The sequence below is a fragment of the Chrysoperla carnea genome, chromosome 2 (assembly GCF_905475395.1).
Source record: "Chrysoperla carnea chromosome 2, inChrCarn1.1, whole genome shotgun sequence".
Lineage (NCBI taxonomy): Eukaryota > Metazoa > Arthropoda > Insecta > Neuroptera > Chrysopidae > Chrysoperla > Chrysoperla carnea.
In genome coordinates this window covers 24,153,547-24,173,052 of record NC_058338.1, presented here as the reverse complement: position 1 = coordinate 24,173,052, position 19,506 = coordinate 24,153,547, and the positions used below count along the sequence as shown (strand labels likewise).

At 28.1% G+C, this 19,506-nt stretch overlaps 1 protein-coding gene across 2 annotated transcripts in view; it reads right to left on the bottom strand.

Moving 5' to 3' along the window:
- Nucleotides 1-3,609: 3,609 nt before the first annotated feature.
- Nucleotides 3,610-19,506, bottom strand: part of LOC123293692 (probable serine/threonine-protein kinase nek3) — a 191,040-nt gene continuing 175,143 nt past the window's right edge. For both annotated transcript variants that reach the window (XM_044874581.1, XM_044874582.1), the window contains exons 2-6: nt 6,460-8,752; nt 5,466-5,645; nt 4,821-4,971; nt 4,377-4,575; nt 3,610-4,101 (exon numbers count right to left, since the gene is read on the bottom strand). In XM_044874581.1, the coding sequence (XP_044730516.1) occupies nt 3,873-4,101; nt 4,377-4,575; nt 4,821-4,971; nt 5,466-5,645; nt 6,460-8,752 (3,052 nt within the window). In that variant the 3' untranslated portion in view covers nt 3,610-3,872. The remainder of the gene's footprint in view (nt 4,102-4,376; nt 4,576-4,820; nt 4,972-5,465; nt 5,646-6,459; nt 8,753-19,506) is intronic.

The following is a 19,506-nucleotide window of genomic DNA, read 5'->3' as shown; positions in this document are numbered from 1 at the left end:
TTCTTCTCTATTTATATTTGTAGTTGTGTTGTTTTTAAATACAGCTTTAAAAAATATATTCAATTAAAATTCATTTCAGAAGTTGGCAACAGATATCATGTTGTGAGGTGTCAGTACATTTTTTAACTAATGCCTTAGCTTATCAGAAGATACGTTTACTTTGACTCTTTTTATTTCAAAATTATGCAACTCCTCAAAGACTTACATTTTTTGTTATAAGTCGGACAAATACTTGAAATTATTTATAATACTTGTACCTTACTTATAAACAAATAATTTCTACCGTAGCGTAAGTTTGTTCAATCATAATACTTTTTAAAAAAACAATTCCACAGCGTTTATAATTCAACTTAAAAAATTTTGATTTAAAAAATTACGTCAAAATATAAGCAAGAGATAGTAGATTTAAAATTTTTTCTCAAATATTAAGAGCAAAATTTGTTTAATCATGTTTACAACTTAAAATCACAAAAAGTAATACATAAAACATCGATTCTATGGATTACTTTTTGTCATGTGTTGTGGAATTTACAAATGATGCCAACGAAATATAGTGAAAAGAATTTATTAATCTTTTTTTTTTTTTGCTTCTATTAAATATAATAAAACTTTAAATATATTTTTTTAATTTGCGTATTACTAAAAGTAATAAAAATTCTGAAAGTAGAGAAGACGAATGAAGCGGAGACACTAAAATATGACTTAAAGCATCTTGATTCTGTTAAATTAAATTAACATAATAAGCAGAAACAGCAGTTACTTTTTTATTATTTATAATCATTTTATTAATCAGCTGGCTGTTTTGAAGTCATAGTGAAATGAACGGCAATAATAATTAATGAAATAAATATTATTGCAGAATTCTGTAAAAATCCGTATAAATTAAAATCCAACGTTACAATTAGAAATTATCACCCAACAATGCGAGATGTTTCGGTTTGTTTTATTAATTACTTGTATTGAATTTTTACATATTTTAAAAGACTTCATATATAATACCTATAATAAAGATATTTTAATGTGTTTTCTCTGCCTATTTTCAATTCTTTTGAAATATTTTTTAGAAAATTGTACGTCATAAGATCCAAATAATTTTCATGCATCCTCTCTATTAACAAAATCATTACATTTATATACTAGACATTTTTTTTAAAAGCGAAATCTATTCAAATAATTAAATACGCTGTGAATATTTTATTCAGATACCATTCAAAAAGTTCAAAATGACATTACGTTCATATTTTTCATATCATATTTTTGCAATTTTATTTATTTAAATTTGGAAAGAATTTAAAAAGAATTTACCGTTAAAAAAGCCATCTTAAATTTTATAGAAACATTAAAAAGATTCATCACTAATATCCTTACCAAATTTTTAGAAATCGATAAATTATAAGAAAACTTGGTTCAAATTAATTAAATAATAATAATAAAAAAAAAATCTAAACAATGTACAATAAATGCAAAATCCCATATATATTATATATATATCTCACATTTGAGATCGATCGATCAGCACTCAGCATTTTACTTGATTTGTAATAATATTTATATGATTGTTACACATCGGCAGTGATACGAAGCTGGTTGTGATCCGACCCTTGATCAATCAATTCAATCAACTGATGATCACTCTTATAACCTAAATAATTTTTTTTTAAAATTTTTTTTCCATACTCTATAAATACAGAGATGTATAAATGTGAAATTTTTTTACTTATTTTTTCGTTATAATATATATCTACTAAAAAACACTTTCAGAATATCTGTACAAACTTAAAACGTATATTTTTTGTCATGAACGGAAAAATTGTTGACTGCAAGAAGAAGAGGATCAGTCTCTAAATACTTTCAAAAATATACATATTTTGTTTTTTGTTAATATTTATAATTATTATTAATATGCTACTTAGCTTCAATTTTATTTATGTTCCCAAAATAACTTCCTTTTTTTTTTATAAAACAGTCTTCTTAATATGTTTTCAATACTAATTCACAATATATACATACAGCAAATTAATTAATATTATTCATTAATTAATTTAATGTAAGAATAATATTTTTCAATGAAATGCCATCACCAAGTCAATTTTAAATGTCTCCAAAGACTACTTGGAACACGTTGTAATTTTGAAACACCCGTTTTGTCATGGTTTTTAAATTATAATGGACTTAAAGAAAACTAATTTCCTTCAATCTATAATTATTTTTGGGTTGTTGTCATATCTGGCAAACGTGGATAATTAAAATTTATAATTAAAACATATAACATGCATAATTTGTGTGTTTTTAGTTCTTATCACAAATTCTGAAACTTTTAAGGAATTGCCAATTTATATTTTAAAAAGACAATAGAATGTTTGATTTTAGCTAAAACTGAATACTTTTTTATTTAAAAAAAAAAAAAAGTATTGAAATCTTATTTTAATCGAAGGCAAAGGCAAAATATATATAATTATAGCTATTTTTTAAAACTAAAATTCGATATTCTATATTTCAATCGTGTTATCTACAATTTATTAATGTACAATTCATTTTATAAGCATTATTTTTTAACGCTCGATGCAAAAAAGATTGGTTTTATAAGTTAGACCGCTACGTGTGTCTGTCCGTCAGTCTGTGGCATCGTAGCCCCCAAACGGATGAACCAGTTTGATTTTTTTTGTTTAAAAGGTAATTTAATGGAGAATGTTCTTAGCTATGTTTCACGAAAATTCGTTTAGTTTGGAGAGAACCACAAGAAAAATCGCATTTGCCGGAAAATTTTTAAATTTTGTAAATTTCACTTTATATTTGTTTGTTAAATAGAATCGGAATACAAAGCTATATTTTTTCACTGATAAAGCTTTAATTTCCTCGAAAAACGCTGGAGTTATTTAAGATCGTAATATAACGGTGACTCTTCGAATATATTACATATTTTTTTTTTGTTTATTAAAATTTCGACAACAAAAAGAGGATATCCAAGCTTTAGATCAACATAAGCACGCATTAAATCATGAAAATATAATAAGCCAATCGTGTCTATATATATTTAAATATTAATAGAAAAGTGAAACGTAATCACGAGAATTTTTTCACGTATATCTATTAATCTTTAAAATTATGCGGACATGATTGTCAAATTGATCGTATGTTCTGAGACGGTGGAGTAGTCTCAAAACTTGCCTTTGTTAGCCTAATTTATGGATGGTATAAGTTTGTGTTCTGGTACTATTTTTGAACAAACAAATGTTTAACCAACCATCCTATTGTCGAATTATTATTTTCATTATCTGTATGGCGATTTAATCAAAGTAAAAAAATTTTTCGATTTATATCCTACAATAATAATATTATGGCAATTACCAGTATTTGATAGACATGACTTAAGAACAAAAATAATTTCGGTTTGATGGAAATTAAACTTCTTTTCGGTAGTCAATATTTTTGGTTAAAAATCTTACAAATAATAACAAATATAAAAATTTAACTTGAAGAGTTCGTTCAAGTAGTTTTCAGATAAAAGTAATGTATATATTAATAATTTCCAACAAAATTTGATTTGTATTTTAATTGAAATAATAATACTGAATAAAAATTATTTACGAATGAAAATTGTATGTCTGGCTGTGTTGTGTGTTTTATTTACGTATTTTTTTCTGTTTAAATAAAATGTTGGTTGAAAATCATTAAAATACAACAACAAAATAACATGATTTTTATCCATAAGATTAATTCAAATTTCCAATCTCAATAATCAATGGATAAGTTTTGGTGACATCTACATTAAAATTTATTCGTTATATTACAAACATGCTTGAAAACATTTAAAACTTGATAAAATCTGCTGTTGTTTGTTGATCTAACGATGACGATGACGGCATATCGGATCACGTGACAAGACGATTCATATATTTTACAGCACTGGTTACTTGTTTTCGTCGATTACGTGGACGTTGTTCTTCGATTGATGTGTCAGGTAAAGTTGATGAACTACAATTTTTCTTTAACGAAAATAATTCTTCGTGTAGCACATTGATGGCTGACGGTTCGAGTCCGGGAATGGGTACATGTTTGAATGGTGTCGCTTCAGATTCAGGTAACCATTCATCTGGTACACTATAAAACGAGAAAAATATATAAATATGATAAAATTACAATTTTTAATAATACAAAATCAATCACACAAACAATTACGCGTTTAATGTTCAGTTTGATCATATTATAATCGCATGAAGGTGAGAAAACATTAGTAATTTTTTAATGCTGCAATGTCTCAAACAAGGTAATTTTCATGTTTAATTTCATCTAGTTTGGTGTCCAATGAAAGATCTGGAATTTTGACGTATCTAAACTTTAAAAGTAAAAAATATTATTTTAAAACGAATACTTACACATTTTCTGGGTGCCATCTTAATAGAACTGACTTATTTCCAGTAAGATCTGTCCTTCTTGCTATTACAGTACTACGTAGTGTGACTACATTTCCTGCTGTTTCAGCAATCTTCCCAGCCGTTCGAATATCTGTCATATTTATTAATCGATGCTGTAAGCCTTCCATTATACCCGCATCAAAATAATCAAACATACGAGCTGAAAATGAAAATATTTATTAGTAATTTAGAAAATACTCGAATCGAATAAATGAGATTGGAGAAAATTCTTCGTCAAAATATCCTTTAAATCATAATAAGGTACTGATCGAGCTCAAGAAACTCATTATTTCAGGTTCAAGCACATGATCTTTACCACATACCGTTTACTCCTGTATTTTTGTTTCAATTTTAAAAATTTTATGCAATGATTTTCTGAGTGATAGAAAGAGAATAACCACGTACCTGACCAAGGTTGTAATCTATAACGAATTTTCTTTCCATTTTTCCGTGTTAATTTGTTTGAACCTCCATTTTCTAATGACCTTCTTTGGTTATTTATATTTGGAGCACCGTCCGCATTGAAGTGGCTATTTACATGCCTTTCTAGTGCCGTCTGAAAAATAAAAATTATAAATAAATATAGTTGAAAGTAAATAAATCAAATTGATAAAGGTGAATATACGAAATTTGAATTCATTTCTATTAACGGTCGAAATTTCTATGTTTTAAGAAAATTCATTATGGTCAATATATTAATTCTGAAAGTATAATGCTTTTATTACACACATAATGCTTTTTCAATTCAAATTTACTATTGACATTTCATCGAAAGTTTTCACAAGAATAATTCAATGAATTTTGTGAGGATGTTTTAATTAAAAATTTAACAATTTTGACTTTGATAAAAATTCAAATAATATATATTGGTAACGTTTTTTAATAAAAAATAATCAATCTTGATAAATCTCATTTAGAACTTTGTAGAATTTTGTCAACCGGCAGCCTTGACTATTGAACTTATCAATAATAAAAAATTTAATAACTGAAATTTCAGTTAATTTTGCTCGTTATTTATATTCGTGATAATATTAGAATAATTTTTTTTACCTGAGAATTAAATCGACATCCACAACCGTCGACAATACATCGATATGGTTTGTTTCCAGCATGAGAAAGAACATGTCGTTCAAGCCAACTCCGTGAACATGATGTTCGGCCATGTACTTTACAGCCGACCCAAAGACATACGAAATTTTCTTTTGCCGCTTGTGATATTACGTGCGCAATCTGAAAACAAGTTTAAAAATTTTAATTTTGAAAGAATATACTCCTTCCTTTTTTAAAGAAGATGGCAAATTCATTTACAGGCATGATGAGTGATTATTGTCGCTACTTTTAATCAAAATCTAGCTCATTTGCATTTTTTAAACCTATATGGAATTATAACAAAACTTTCTAACATTCGCTGCTATTAAGGTATTTCTATCGGAGTGAAATAAATTATTACTTATTTTTATAGATATAATTACTCATTTAAGCTTTGTTTTCTCATTTAAGGTCTAATGTCCGTAAACCCACTTTTTTACAGAATGAAATAAAATTTTGCATAGATGTTAAGAATAACCATCTCCTCCTCCCGATTGCTAAACCAAAAATTTTTGGCCCGTTATTACAAAAGATATTCGCTATCTTTTGGTATCAAAAAACGATTTTTGACCACAATTTATAAATATGTAGCTGTGTGTGTATAATTTGTATACGTATACATACAATGTTTAAATATTATGTACAGTTACAAATCTGTTGTCATAAATTGTGTAGGTATATAGCAGCAAGTTTTTATGAATTTGACTAAAACGGATATTATACCTTAAATATTGACACTAGTAAAACTTTGCTTAAAAATGCACAATTATCATGTTATATAACAAATAATTGATGCTATCTAAATTTTAGGCAAAGAAAATTATATTTGGTTTGTAAGTCCAGTATATTTTTGAGTCAAAACCGTATTTTTTTGTACCATCAATATTTCTAAGCGTTACAAACTTGGGACTATAATTAGTATACCGGGTATAAAAATAAACAAAATATGGCATACCTGTAAATGTTCTAATAACGCTCCGCTTGTTTCAAACTTCGCATGACATTCAGACCATTGACATTTTCCATCCAATCTCCTTTCCTCACTTGCCGTATCAATTTTACGTGGTGGAAATCGTATTGTTTTTGGTTGTGATAATATTGGAGATTTTTGAGATTCAATCGATGACGACAATTGAAAATTATTATTATGTAATAAAGAAGGAGTAGTTGATACTTGTAACAAACTAATATTTTTATCTAATAAAAGCGACGACGGTGTAACACCGTTAGAATTATTATGATTACTTAAATTTAATTCAGTTTTACAAGGCAATTCATTGGCCGTATTATTATTCTCTAAGGCTTTGGATTTCTTTTGTTGAATTGTTTCAAGTACAATACTTTTTGGTGATGATAATAATTGTTGTTTGTGCGCCGTTGTTTCATTGTTAAATGTTGTTGCTTGTGTTTCTGATACAGATATCGATACTAAATTATTTAGATTAGGTGAACACTTTTGTTTTAATAATAGTGGATTAACAACTGTTGGACAACCAGTTTCTATTCGTAAACATTGTAAATTATTATTATTATTTAAATTATTATTCACTTTTGTTTCGGTAACAACAGTTGACGATTGAATCACAGCTTTATTATTAGAATTACAATTATTAGAATTAGAATTTACTTTTACTGGTACAGGATTTAATTTAACAATTGGAATAAAACTACCATTTAATTTCACAAGTGGAGGACACTGTAATGTTGATACTGTTGAAGCTGTCGATACTAATTTTGGTGTTACAACTGTTGGTAACGCCGTATTTATATTCGTTGGTACAACAATTGTTGGCATAATTGTTGTTGAATTCGTGGTTAATGTAGTTGTTGTTGATTTAATAACACCATTTTTCTTTTGCAATGTTGTTTTCACATCCTGTAAACGTAATGTTGCTAATTTCATACCATTTTTATTTGGAACATCTGGCTGTGTTTTCTTTTGAGTTGTTGATGACGAAGCTGGTGTTGTAGTTTGTTTTGGTAAAATTTTTCGAGTTAACGAAACAACTGGATTCACTTTACCATTTAATTTTGTATCCATTTTCACAGCTTGAATATGATTCTGATGTAATGATAACGTCCTCACATCTATTTTCCGATATAATTCCGAAGGTGTATCACATTCACCATTAAAATTTCCTGATAACAATCCTAAATATTTTTTTAAATCACCCGCCGTTTGATTTTTCACTAATTCAATTTTATTATTACTAACAGCATTATTTTTTTGTATTCGTTTCGTAGTTTTTGGTTTTAACGTTGATGTAGTACTTTTCATAATGTCCTTTTTCATTGTGTTTATTGTGGGTGGTTTTATTTGGGCTTTAAAATATTCAGTTATTTTACCCTGTTGTTGAGGAGTACCTGTCAGTAAATTCGATACATACTCTGAAGAATTGATAACCCCACCATTAGCACGTGTTTGGGTTTTTGTAATAATCTTTGTGATTGGTCCATCTCGTAAAGATTGTACTTTAGGATTATTTATTGTATTTGTGGTTGTTATCAGGGTTGTATTTTGGGTGATAAAATTATTTTTATTATTATTTGCTGAACATCTAGATGGTGCTGTATGGGTACGTGGTGGATTTGCATTGCTTGTCGGCAGTGTTGGGCTAATACTTGTACATAATATGTTTTGGAATGGAGCTGGTTTTGGCAGTATTGGACATAACGTTGCTATTGATTTACCTAATATTTTTCGAGTATTATTATTGGATATATTTAATTGCTTTATATCATTTGTTTTTTGTTTACTAGATTTTTCTGCGATTGTTTTCAGTCGTTTTGTATTGGTGTGCGTATTTTTGGTGGCAGTCGTGGCACGTTTTAATAAATTTGATGGCGATACTCTTTCCAATTCATTATTATTTTTAATAGTCTGTGACTTTGATGGAACTTTATTTACATCCCAGGGCCATGGTTGTTTCTTAGGTGATGGTGTCGTCTCTGGCGGTGGTGGACTTTGACAATTTGATTCATGTGGTGGCATTTTATTATCTACTTTTGATTCACTCTGTTGCGTTAGTTGAGTTATTTTTCTTGTTTGTATTAACTGTTGAGTTGTCGGACTCCTAGAAATTGTTATTGTTGTTGAGGTTGCTGATGAAGATAGTGGTCCAGGTGTTGAATCTTCACCATGACTTGATGATGTACTGTATGGTGATCCTGGATCAGTTATATCACTCGATGCGGTACTGCTTCCACTACATGCTGAGCAATCCGTACAACTTAGCTGTGCCACACCACTGAAAAAAATAACAAAAACTATTAGTTTCAATTCTTTGATTAAATATAAAAAATCAATAAAAATGTAAGTCAAACTTCTGTTGAAAGGGGAAGATCTATCCAAAATTTCTCATGCAACGGGGTAAGTAAAATAAGTTACATTCCTTGGTTTATTCACAAAAAGAATTCTTCAATTCATAAATTTCGCGAATGAAACATTTTCTTGTTGTGTACACCTTATTAAATAGATGGGAAGAATAGACCAGGTCTTCCATTATTTTTTCCTTTCCGTGAAAATCGTGTATTATCTCTTTTGTTTGAGTTTTAATCTCTCATATCATAAAAACCCGAATTTGAATACCTGAAGAGACTTTTTATCTCTCATATCTCAAAAACCTGAATTTTTAGATATTTTTGATTTACACATGAAAGATTATTAGGCTATTAGGCTGGCTTGGCTTATTTCTTCGTAGTTTAACACTCCCTCCTTCAAATTCAAAATTTTCATCAAGTTTAATCTAATCATCTACAAATACAGAGATGAAATTCAAAAAATTTAGTAGTTGAGTGTTTTTGTAAATTCAATCTTTAAGAAGAAATAAGAAACTTGAAATTTTTATATGGGACAATTCATAAACAGAGGCTAAAAAGGCTATAGCCTTAGGCCCTTGAAAATTTTTGGCCCTAGATTATGATAATGAATTTTATTGTTTATTCGACTTTATTAAAAATATTTTTAAGTAAATCATTTTATAGGACATTTAATTATGAGTTTTGAGATAGGGCATCAACTTATTGAACTTACAAAATTTGGTAAAATACTTTTCTTTTTCTGTTGTCCGTTTCACTTTCCTCGGGCTTTTCAGAGAGTTAGCCAAAGGAAAAGGAAAGTAGGGAAAGTCTTGAATAAACATCACATAAATATTTCATTTTGTTAACAATAAAAAAAATTATTTTTGGAGGGGAAAAATAGAAAAACTAAACCTGATTATGCTTTAAGAGTCAAAAAAACTATTTAACAAATTGTGGAATACAAAAATGAGGAGAAACACTTCTCAAAAATCGCTTATATCGAGGGCAAATGTTATTTTCAAAAATAAACTATTAAAAATAAGAGTGGAAAATTGATAATATATATTATCATCAGGCGATAATATTTTTAAAAATATTCTGTTTAAAAAAGTACCCCACTTTTAATTTTGAAAAAAATTTTAAGTACTCCTCTGTAATCTAATCTAGCTTTACTTTTATTAGATATAAACTATGAATATTGCAATTTGCAAATATGTTTTAAATATAATTCATATTCCAGCTGATACAGGTATAAAAATTATACAGGTAAAACAAATTTACAAGTTACTTAATAACGAGATAAAATTAATCAATTTAAAACGAGTTGCTATGTCGAAAAATGCACTTACGAAAAATATTAGAAATTCATTCAGAATAGTGGAATGAAAAAATTTTTTTACTAATCATAACAAAAACCTGATACTTAAAACGCTATCCATAAGATTCGCATTCAAGTCATACTGAGCAGAGCTTATAAAAAACCAGAAATTTGGTAGGTGACCAAAAAATTCGAAGACCTCCTTAATAAACATACGAGATTTCTGGATAGCGTCTGGAGTATGATGTTTGTACAATGTGAATATTCATTTTTTTCTGCATTAGGTTTTAGAACTATTTTTAGAGCCGTTTTGGCCTTAATATGGCCTTAACTATAAAGGTCTAAACATTCATTCAGAAAAATAAATAAAAATCAATTACTCCTCCAGCAAAGAATGCTGTTTTGCATGCAATGTTTCGATCTTTAAAAAAAAAATTTCAATCTTTTCGAGAGTTTCAAATTTCTTGCGATTAGTAAGTATTGACTTTTTTTTACCTCAAACGCTAAGCAAAAAAAAATTTTGAAATACGAAAATTTAAACACGAAACCGAAAAACTCGATTTTAATAAATTCGACACTCGAGTAACTCGATCTAGGTTTAAAAACTTTATTTTTTTGTCACCCTCTAAATAACAAAGTTAAATCACAGAAATTTCGTTTTTAGTGTGTATATTCAGTAAATTTTTAGAGGGTTTTAATTTCAACTGCATATATTTCGAACTATTCTATCCTTAAAATTTTTTCTATGTCATATTGCATCTACAATCTACATCTACCATTTGGCTAAAAAAAAAAATGTCTCCTTACTGTTAAAAAAATAATATTATTTGTGAAAAGGTATATAAAAATAATCTAGTATTCTTGTTTTTATGGTACCTAGGTATATTTATTTATTTTAAAATTTTAGAGTAATTATAGTAAAGTTCCGACTTTATGAACGTTAGGGTTCAAGTTAAATACCTAAGGATTTTTTATTATTTACATAGAAACCAGTCTAACAATAAAGACGCATATTACAAGCATATGGGTACTTAGTCCTTTTTGTAAAAAAAAAAAAAACAAATATGACAAGGACAATTTGTCTCTATGTTACCTAGAAAAATTATCCTTTTTATTATTTATAAACAAATATTTGAATAAGATTATGAATTATAGATACGAAGAAAAATTAATCATTTTGTCACTCTACAACCCCAATTTTTTTCGTAAATAGAAAAAAATCATTAGAACCGAAATTAGCGCTTCGCGAAAACATTAATAAGATGATAGAACACACAAATATTTACGGAATTATCGGTTATGCACGGATCAAATGCGCGTTTTCATTGTGTTCATTAACTAATTAGTGTAATTTAGTTTAGGTCGACTTTATTTTAGTGTTTACGTCTTGTAAATCGTGTTGATTACCTTTAGGTCGTGGTTATTTGTGATTATTTTTGACTATTAACGAACTAAAATGGTTTAACATTGCATTTAACTTTCATCAAACTAGTAAATAATTTTAAATATGTTAATATTAAAATAAACGCTATTTTGTTTCAAATATTTCAATAAATTATTATTTTATTTTATTTTTCTTTTTATTTTATTTAAAAAAAAAAACTCACTTTATTTATTAGAAGACAAATAAGTACAAAAAAATGATAAACTGAATAGAAATAATTCAAATAATACCTAAGTCCCACCATTTTTAAAAGAATAGTTCACTCTATGGGCCTTACTCCAGGGGGCTTTTGGAACAACATTTCATGTTCAGTAGAGTTGCCTATCTATTTATGTAATTTAAAAAAACATTTAAAAAAAGACGTAGATAAAGTTTTGAACGAAATACAATTGATAACGCATTATTAACGTAATTCTGCGATTGCCCAAATCGTGCTATGCTCTCATTGTGCAAATTTTGCCTGTGTATGATGCTCTTGGTAGTATAAATAAACATTGACAAGTATATCAAGAATTGAATAGCACATTTCATTTTAAATTTATCGTTTAAATAAATATTCAAAATAATTTAAATATAATATGACATAGAATATAGCATTGTTTAAGTAATACATATTATAATATAATTAAATAAGTACCGGTGACGGTGAATTTATTATGTGAATCGCATAATATTATTAAAAAAAAAAAAAAGTGAATATACCAAAAGTAAAATGAAACTGTTGATTTCATTTACGGTACATAACATATATCTACATATATGTATTATATATACACAACATTTTGTATTATATTTATTATACAAAACAAAGAGAAGTGGAGGAGAAATGCTACATGAATATGTATAATGTATGTGTGAAAGAGATAGGTAACAATTGAGAAAGAAATAGAGTTATTGTGTGTTAGAGAATATAGGATATTTAATATATAATATTCATTGGTTATCTTCATACACTGTGTATTGTGTAAAAAATGCATGAGCTTGAAATTACAATATCTATATCAGACATGGGCGAGTTATCTTAAAGCCGAAGTCGCCATTGTTATAACTTTATTGTGTGCCACAAATTTTATTGTGGGTCCGCATTGCTCATAGAGAAGGAAGCGAGACGGGTATTCCACTCTTCTACCTATCTCAGTTTCTCTAATAGTCATTCGATAGGTAGAAAAAAATGTTGTCTCTCTGTCTTACTCGTATTTTTGGTTGTCACTGGTTAGGGTATCACTGTCTTACTCGTATGTTAATTACAGAAGTCTGAATGACTTCTCTAAGACACGTTTGCCCATGTCTGATTTATACTCGGGTATAATATAAATAGATATAGTCTAAAAGAATTAAGAAAGCATGAGGACTAAAAAGTACAAAATGACGAATTTATTTTGTACGTTTTAAATTTAAGACTACAAAAAATTGCTCAGGCCAATCAAGCATGTCTTCTCTGCACTTCCACCATTCAAATTTCTATTTCGTGGCCCGTTTTCGATCTCCGTTATTATATCAGGTAGATGCAATCTTAGTATTCATGGGTTCTTCAGGGAATCAGGAAGTTAGTTCGAGAAATTAAAATGCTATTTGACTCATTCGTTCATGCGATCTAGAAATCCATTGTTATTTGTTTTACACGGTTTTTCGATTCAAATTATAATTCCAAAATGGTCAGACTGGGTCAATTCTGCTTAGAAGCATTTTGATCATTAGAAGTGTTATTTTTGTTTTTATTGTGGTGATTTTGAAAATGATTTATCTTCCGGCTCATTGCCATTTAGGAATTCTATTTTTAGATTCAGTTTGTTATAATAAAGGATGCACATCTTTGAAAATTTTGTTTGTCGAGGCACAATTTTACTTAAAATCAGTGTGATATGACGGAAGGAGGTTACGTACATCAAAATTTGTATTCCTATTTTTAGCTTAAATTCTTTGGAAAAAACAAAACTGGATAAAAATTGTCGACACAAACAACGGAGTCTCTTTCATTAGAAAATATACTCCTGGTGTTCTGAAAACATTGAGCATAGATTTAACTTGAAATTCTTACAATGTCTAAACATAAAATTAAGAATGAACTCATTTCAAGTTTTGGTCGTAAACAAGACTAAAAATAAATTACAGATGGTATTCTATGTGTTAGTCGTTTGTCGTTGTTCCGAGTTGAATAACATGAGAACGGACTTAGTGAGTGCTATGCAGTGACCACTCATAATACAAGTTTACTTTTTATAACAAAGATAAAGAACTTGAGGAAAGAGATGGAAATCTTAAAAAAAAAAAAAAAAACAAAAACAAATGCACTTCACTATATATTTTTAAGAACTATCTGATCTCACCTGTTAACTATCGCCATCAAGTGTATCAAACCGGTACTAATATTTATGACTTGAATGTATATTTAACATTGATTTTTGTACAATTTTTTCATGTTTTTCATTCTTCCACTAATTTTAATTTTATATTTTAATTGAAAAATTACTAGATATTTATCATGTGATAATTATATTTCTTTTTAATTAAAATATTTTAATTATAATATTTATTACCTATTAGGAAATTATCACCTATATCGACGGACTATTTCATTGTAAGAAATGTATGATTATCTCTAAAGGCAGGCGGATGCTTATAAATTTTGTTAGTTGTGGAAATTTAGAGAGATAAAATTTTCATTTAAAGTTTTCTATAAGAGTAACTATGTATGAGGCTGTATTTTTTGTCGATAAGAAGGCAATCTACTATCTACTAGAAGTCCAGCTTTAAAGCTATGAGAGTAAGCTAGTATTCCACTATGCTGTTTTCATCCTAACCGAACATATGGAAAATGTGGTTTACATGATGATAGGACATTTTAGCCCAGTATGACTGAATTTTAGCCAAATCTTATGTTTATGTTACAAAAATTGATCTAGGCTAATTGATAGATTGGGGCATATTTGAAATTTTATTGTAAAATTGTTTTAAATTGATATAATTTTAAGTTTTTCAATGACCTAATATTACATATATTTAAAATGTATTAAAACATGCATGTGTGTGTTGTATTTTTATTTAATGTCTACTAAATTATATTTAAAATGATTACCAGGTGTTAAATACTTGTTGCGTATTTACAAAACATTTTCATGTCTTTTAAGTTTACGAATATTTAAATACAAAGTGATCAACTATAGGCAATAAGTTGGATAAGTTGGTTTAAGAACCACATTTTAAGAGTATCTCCGTTTATATATATATGTCTTGATACCGCTTACCTTAATTGTACAGCTTTAATTATTATTACATAGGAAATACACCCCCCTAAAATTTCCAGAATTTATTAAGACATAGTCTAACTTCATTCTCTTTTGAATTTGATAAAACAGTTTTCTTATAAAACTTATATATGATCTTTCAATTTTTTGCAAAAAAAAAAAAGAAAAGCTTTTTTTTTCAGAATTCCAATTCCTTGAATAATGAATTTATATTCAAAGATACCATATAAAATCATTTTTAACCCCCGAACTATAAAAAAGGGGTGTTATAAGTTTGACCGCCATGTGTGTGTGTGTGTTTGTCTGTCTGTGGCATCGTAGCGCATGAACGGATGATCCGATTTTAATTTTTTTGTTTCATTTGATAGGTAATTTAATAGAGAGTGTTCTTAGCTTTCTTCTTAGCATGTTTCAAGTGCGAGCTAGGTTTCCGTATCCGAAAAAACTAAAAAATTGGCGATGATCTTCAAAATTGATTCAGTTTAGAAAAGGCATGACATATAAATAATTACTATGGAAATGAATGGTCAAAAAAACCTGGTTCAATTCATTTCGAAAAGTGAAATGGTAAAATAATTAGGTAATTTAAAACAATAATTCAAAAGAACAAAATCAACTCAAATATTTCAATTTCAATTAAAATATTTCCCAAAATTTGTCCCAAAAAATGATAGCTCTCTAAGTATCCTTTTCATGTCATCTGATGTCCTTGACCATCACTTTGATATTGATTTAAGAAAAAGTGTTATAAGTTTATTTATTAATGTTTATCATTTTTCATAGATCACTTTATACTTGAAAAGAAACATGCAAATTTATATAAACTTATTATCATGAAAAAAACAAATATCAAGGTGGTGTTTTAAAGTGTGAATTTAAAATAAGATATATTTAAAATACATAAATAAATAATTAGTATTTTCAGAACTGTTTTTTTTTCTTCACATATGTATGGTAATAGGTAACTTTAATGTATTACACTTATGTTTCAATCCCTTTTATTTAAAGTCACAGAAACCATATAAGTTAAAGTCGAACGCGTCCCTTTTTTTTAACAAACAAAAATTATGTTTTCGACAGCTGATTGTATCTACCCTTTTTTATTAAATGTCTATTTAAAGGTTACCACAATTTTAAAAATATTTATTACGGTAATGCTTTCGAAGGGCGTACTTTTTATTCACAAATCTTTTGACTAATATATATTCAAACAAGCAGAATAGTGGGTACGAATACGCAGTCAGGATTGAATTTTTTGCTAAAATCAGTTCCGAAAACCTATTAATGATCGATTACCTTGGAGGTATATTGAATTTGATAATTGTTACAATGTAAAATTTACGAAATTTGAAAAACCCTCGACAAATGTTGGGACTACGGAACCCTAAGCACGCATTTGAGACATATCTATGAATACTCTCTATTAAATAGCCTTTTCTCTTAAAACCTTTTGCAAACTGAATCGATTTGGAAGATCGTCGCCAATTTTTAATTTTTTCGGGTACGGAACCTTTCGCACTTAAAACATAGCTAAGAACACTCTTCATTAAATTTTCTTTCAAATAAAAAAAAAAATAAAAAAAAATCGGTTTATCCGTTTAGGCGCTACAATGCCACAGACAAACAGAGACACACACAGCGGTCAAACTTATAACACCCCTTTTTTTTTAGTTCGGGGGTTAAATATACTTTTAATGACCATTTTTTATATCTCTCATGGCTACAAAATTTGTTAACGGTTAGTTTTCGAGCTAAGAGCGATCAAACTACCTTTACAGCCGTGTATTGCAAAATTCGCGATTTCCTCATTTAAAGCATGTAAAACAACTCCCTGTTTTGAGAGTTGAAAGGAATGTTTATAGAATAAAATAAGTAAAAAATTTCTAGATATAAATTTTCGTTTTCGAGATATTAATTTTGACGTAAATTGATCAAAATTGGGAACGTAGGCATAATTATTTCGTGTTTTAAACGGTCAAAAATTTCTGGAACTTTTGGGATTAAATAGTATGCTCTTTCTTCTGCTGAGAAAAAAATTCTGTTAAAATAAAATGTCTTTTTTATGTCTTAAATTACTAGGGCAGCCGATCATCAACGAAGACTGTTAATTTAACATAAAAATCGCGTGTATATCTTAACATATGTTTTCGTTTTTGTTTATAAATAACAATATTTATTAGTGGTATTGAAAATGCATTAAAAAAACACAACAATTCATTGCAAAAATATTACAAAATCAACAAAACTTCTCCCAGCGATGAACAAAAAGCAATAATAAAATATATCCATGACACCTGTCATCATTTACTGCTGCCAAATCGTGATAATAATTTATGTCTACATTGAAAACAATAACAAAGGGAATGTTTTCATCGCAACGTATCAATAACGAGTTCAATTGTTGTTTTAGAAATGTACCAGAAGTAAATACCTGCGCAGTCTCATATCTGGGTAAAGTTAGTTTAAAATTATTTACAGATTCTTGCACTAATTCATTATCGTATGATATTACGGATTTCAATGTATATTATATAGAACGACTCATATTAGAAAAGCTCTTAATTTTTCGTAATTATGGACATTAAATTAAATTTCTAAATTAAAATACACAGATCGATTGGAACTTTTAGGCATAACTACTTTTATTCACTGAAAAAAAATTCTTAACACCAACCGATATAAGGTTGTATCAACCTCATCGCGAGATCGTACGGAGATGAGTGGTGAAGTTGACACAAACGCATGTATTGTTTGTATGAAAGTAATAAACTGTCAATTAATATTGTTTAAAACTATGTATTTCAAAACTCTTTCAAATCTTTTTTTTTTATTGGTTCTACCACTTATAAATATTATAACAAAATACTGATGTGATTGTCACAACTACAAGCGCAGGTAAAAAAAAAATAAAAGATTTGTACTTGCTAATAGGTTTACTTAAAAAAAATTAAATTTCTTCAAGTCAGATGTGAACCAGCGACATATGAATTACTATTGATTTTGGTGTTTAAGTCTACAGCTTATATAGTAAATTTTATAAAAATTATCAATCTGTTTATTTCAAACTCTCTGTTAACCGGTAACAACAATCTTCATGAAGTTGCCTCAATCAAATATGGACTAGACATGATAAATATGCGATCATAATAACCAAATACTCTATTAAAATCAAAAGCAAAGAAATTTTCTTTTGATTCATCGATTCGCTTTATTTACATGATTGATATCCCAACTAAGTACAATTTTATTTTCCATCAATAAAATGCATGACGTTAAACAAAAATCAATCTCTTTCATAGAAATAATGATTTTGCTTATTTAACTTCAGTGATTTTGTATCAATAAATTCATATTTTAAATTCAATCCCATTCTATTGTAAATACAAATATTTAGCTGTACTTGTTCCAAACGTTAGGCAATTGTTTGAAAGTATTTTTACTTTATTTCAATATGAAACGGCCAACTTCAAGATGAGGTTGTTATTATTTAAAATTTTTTTCAATATAAAGTATTTCGTAGCCTGTAAATATTTATAGCAAAAGAAAATAATATCTGAGGAACATAGAAAAAGAACTAAACAACATAAGTAAGTACTAATGAATAATTCTTGTTATTAGTTTGTTACTTGTTTACAGTTGAACTTCAGATTTTTGTATCCTGTAAATAGTTAAAAGTACATAGAAATAATATAACCAATGTTGTAGGAAGGATTGTGTACATATAACCTGTTACAGGTTGATGACCTGCATGTATGTGCTATTGTGCTATTATTATTATACAGAATGGTTTTCAAGTTGAGCTAGAGAGTTATAGCAATAGCAACATCATAGTCTAGGAGTGATAGTATTTGTTGTTCTTCTAGGTTCAATATTATACTTTGTAGCAAGTGAGTTGAATGGTGTGTAAGTGTACTATATACAGTCACTGCGTTTTATTCTTTACTCTTGCATACAGTAAAAAATCCACCAAGCACATCCATGCATGTCTCTGATCATTAGACTCACCCATCTGTACTTACCACCCACGGTGCGTACATCATAATATATATGTGCAATCAGCCAAAACGAATGACACTTCTATGTGAAACTTAAAAAGAAACTAGTGAGCAGCAGTACTCTGTAATTAATGTCATATTTTGTCGCAAATTAGACGAAAATTAAGGGTGAAATGTTTTTAATTGAAATGAACTTTTTGTCTTGTCAAAAATGTCAATTGTCTTCAAACAACTGCACACCTTTTGGAAATACTCGCAGCTCAAACTTACTAATCAATTTCTAGCCTTCTAGCTAGAGCTGTGCAGATGTGCCATAAAAATATCGAAAAAAGTGTTTTTCCTCTGGAAAATACTTCTAAATTGCTAAAATGAAACTTCGTTTATAACATCGATTTGTACAGTAAACTTTGGAAGACCAAACATTCGAACATTCCCAGATATTCCATAACTCTATAAATCGTGTTCTAAAAGCCATGGAATTGATTTGCAACACAATCCACCCTTCGCCGTTGACCTTCGATATAGTGCATAAGTTTATATTTTCGGAGAAAATATTAAAATAAAATTCACTGAATGGCAGGGGGAAATTTTTATATAAAGTTTGAAAAATATTGATTATATAATGAACTTAACAGGATGTTAAGAACCATAAAAATTTCCGTACAATTACCTCATTTTCACGCGTAATTTATTAGATTTT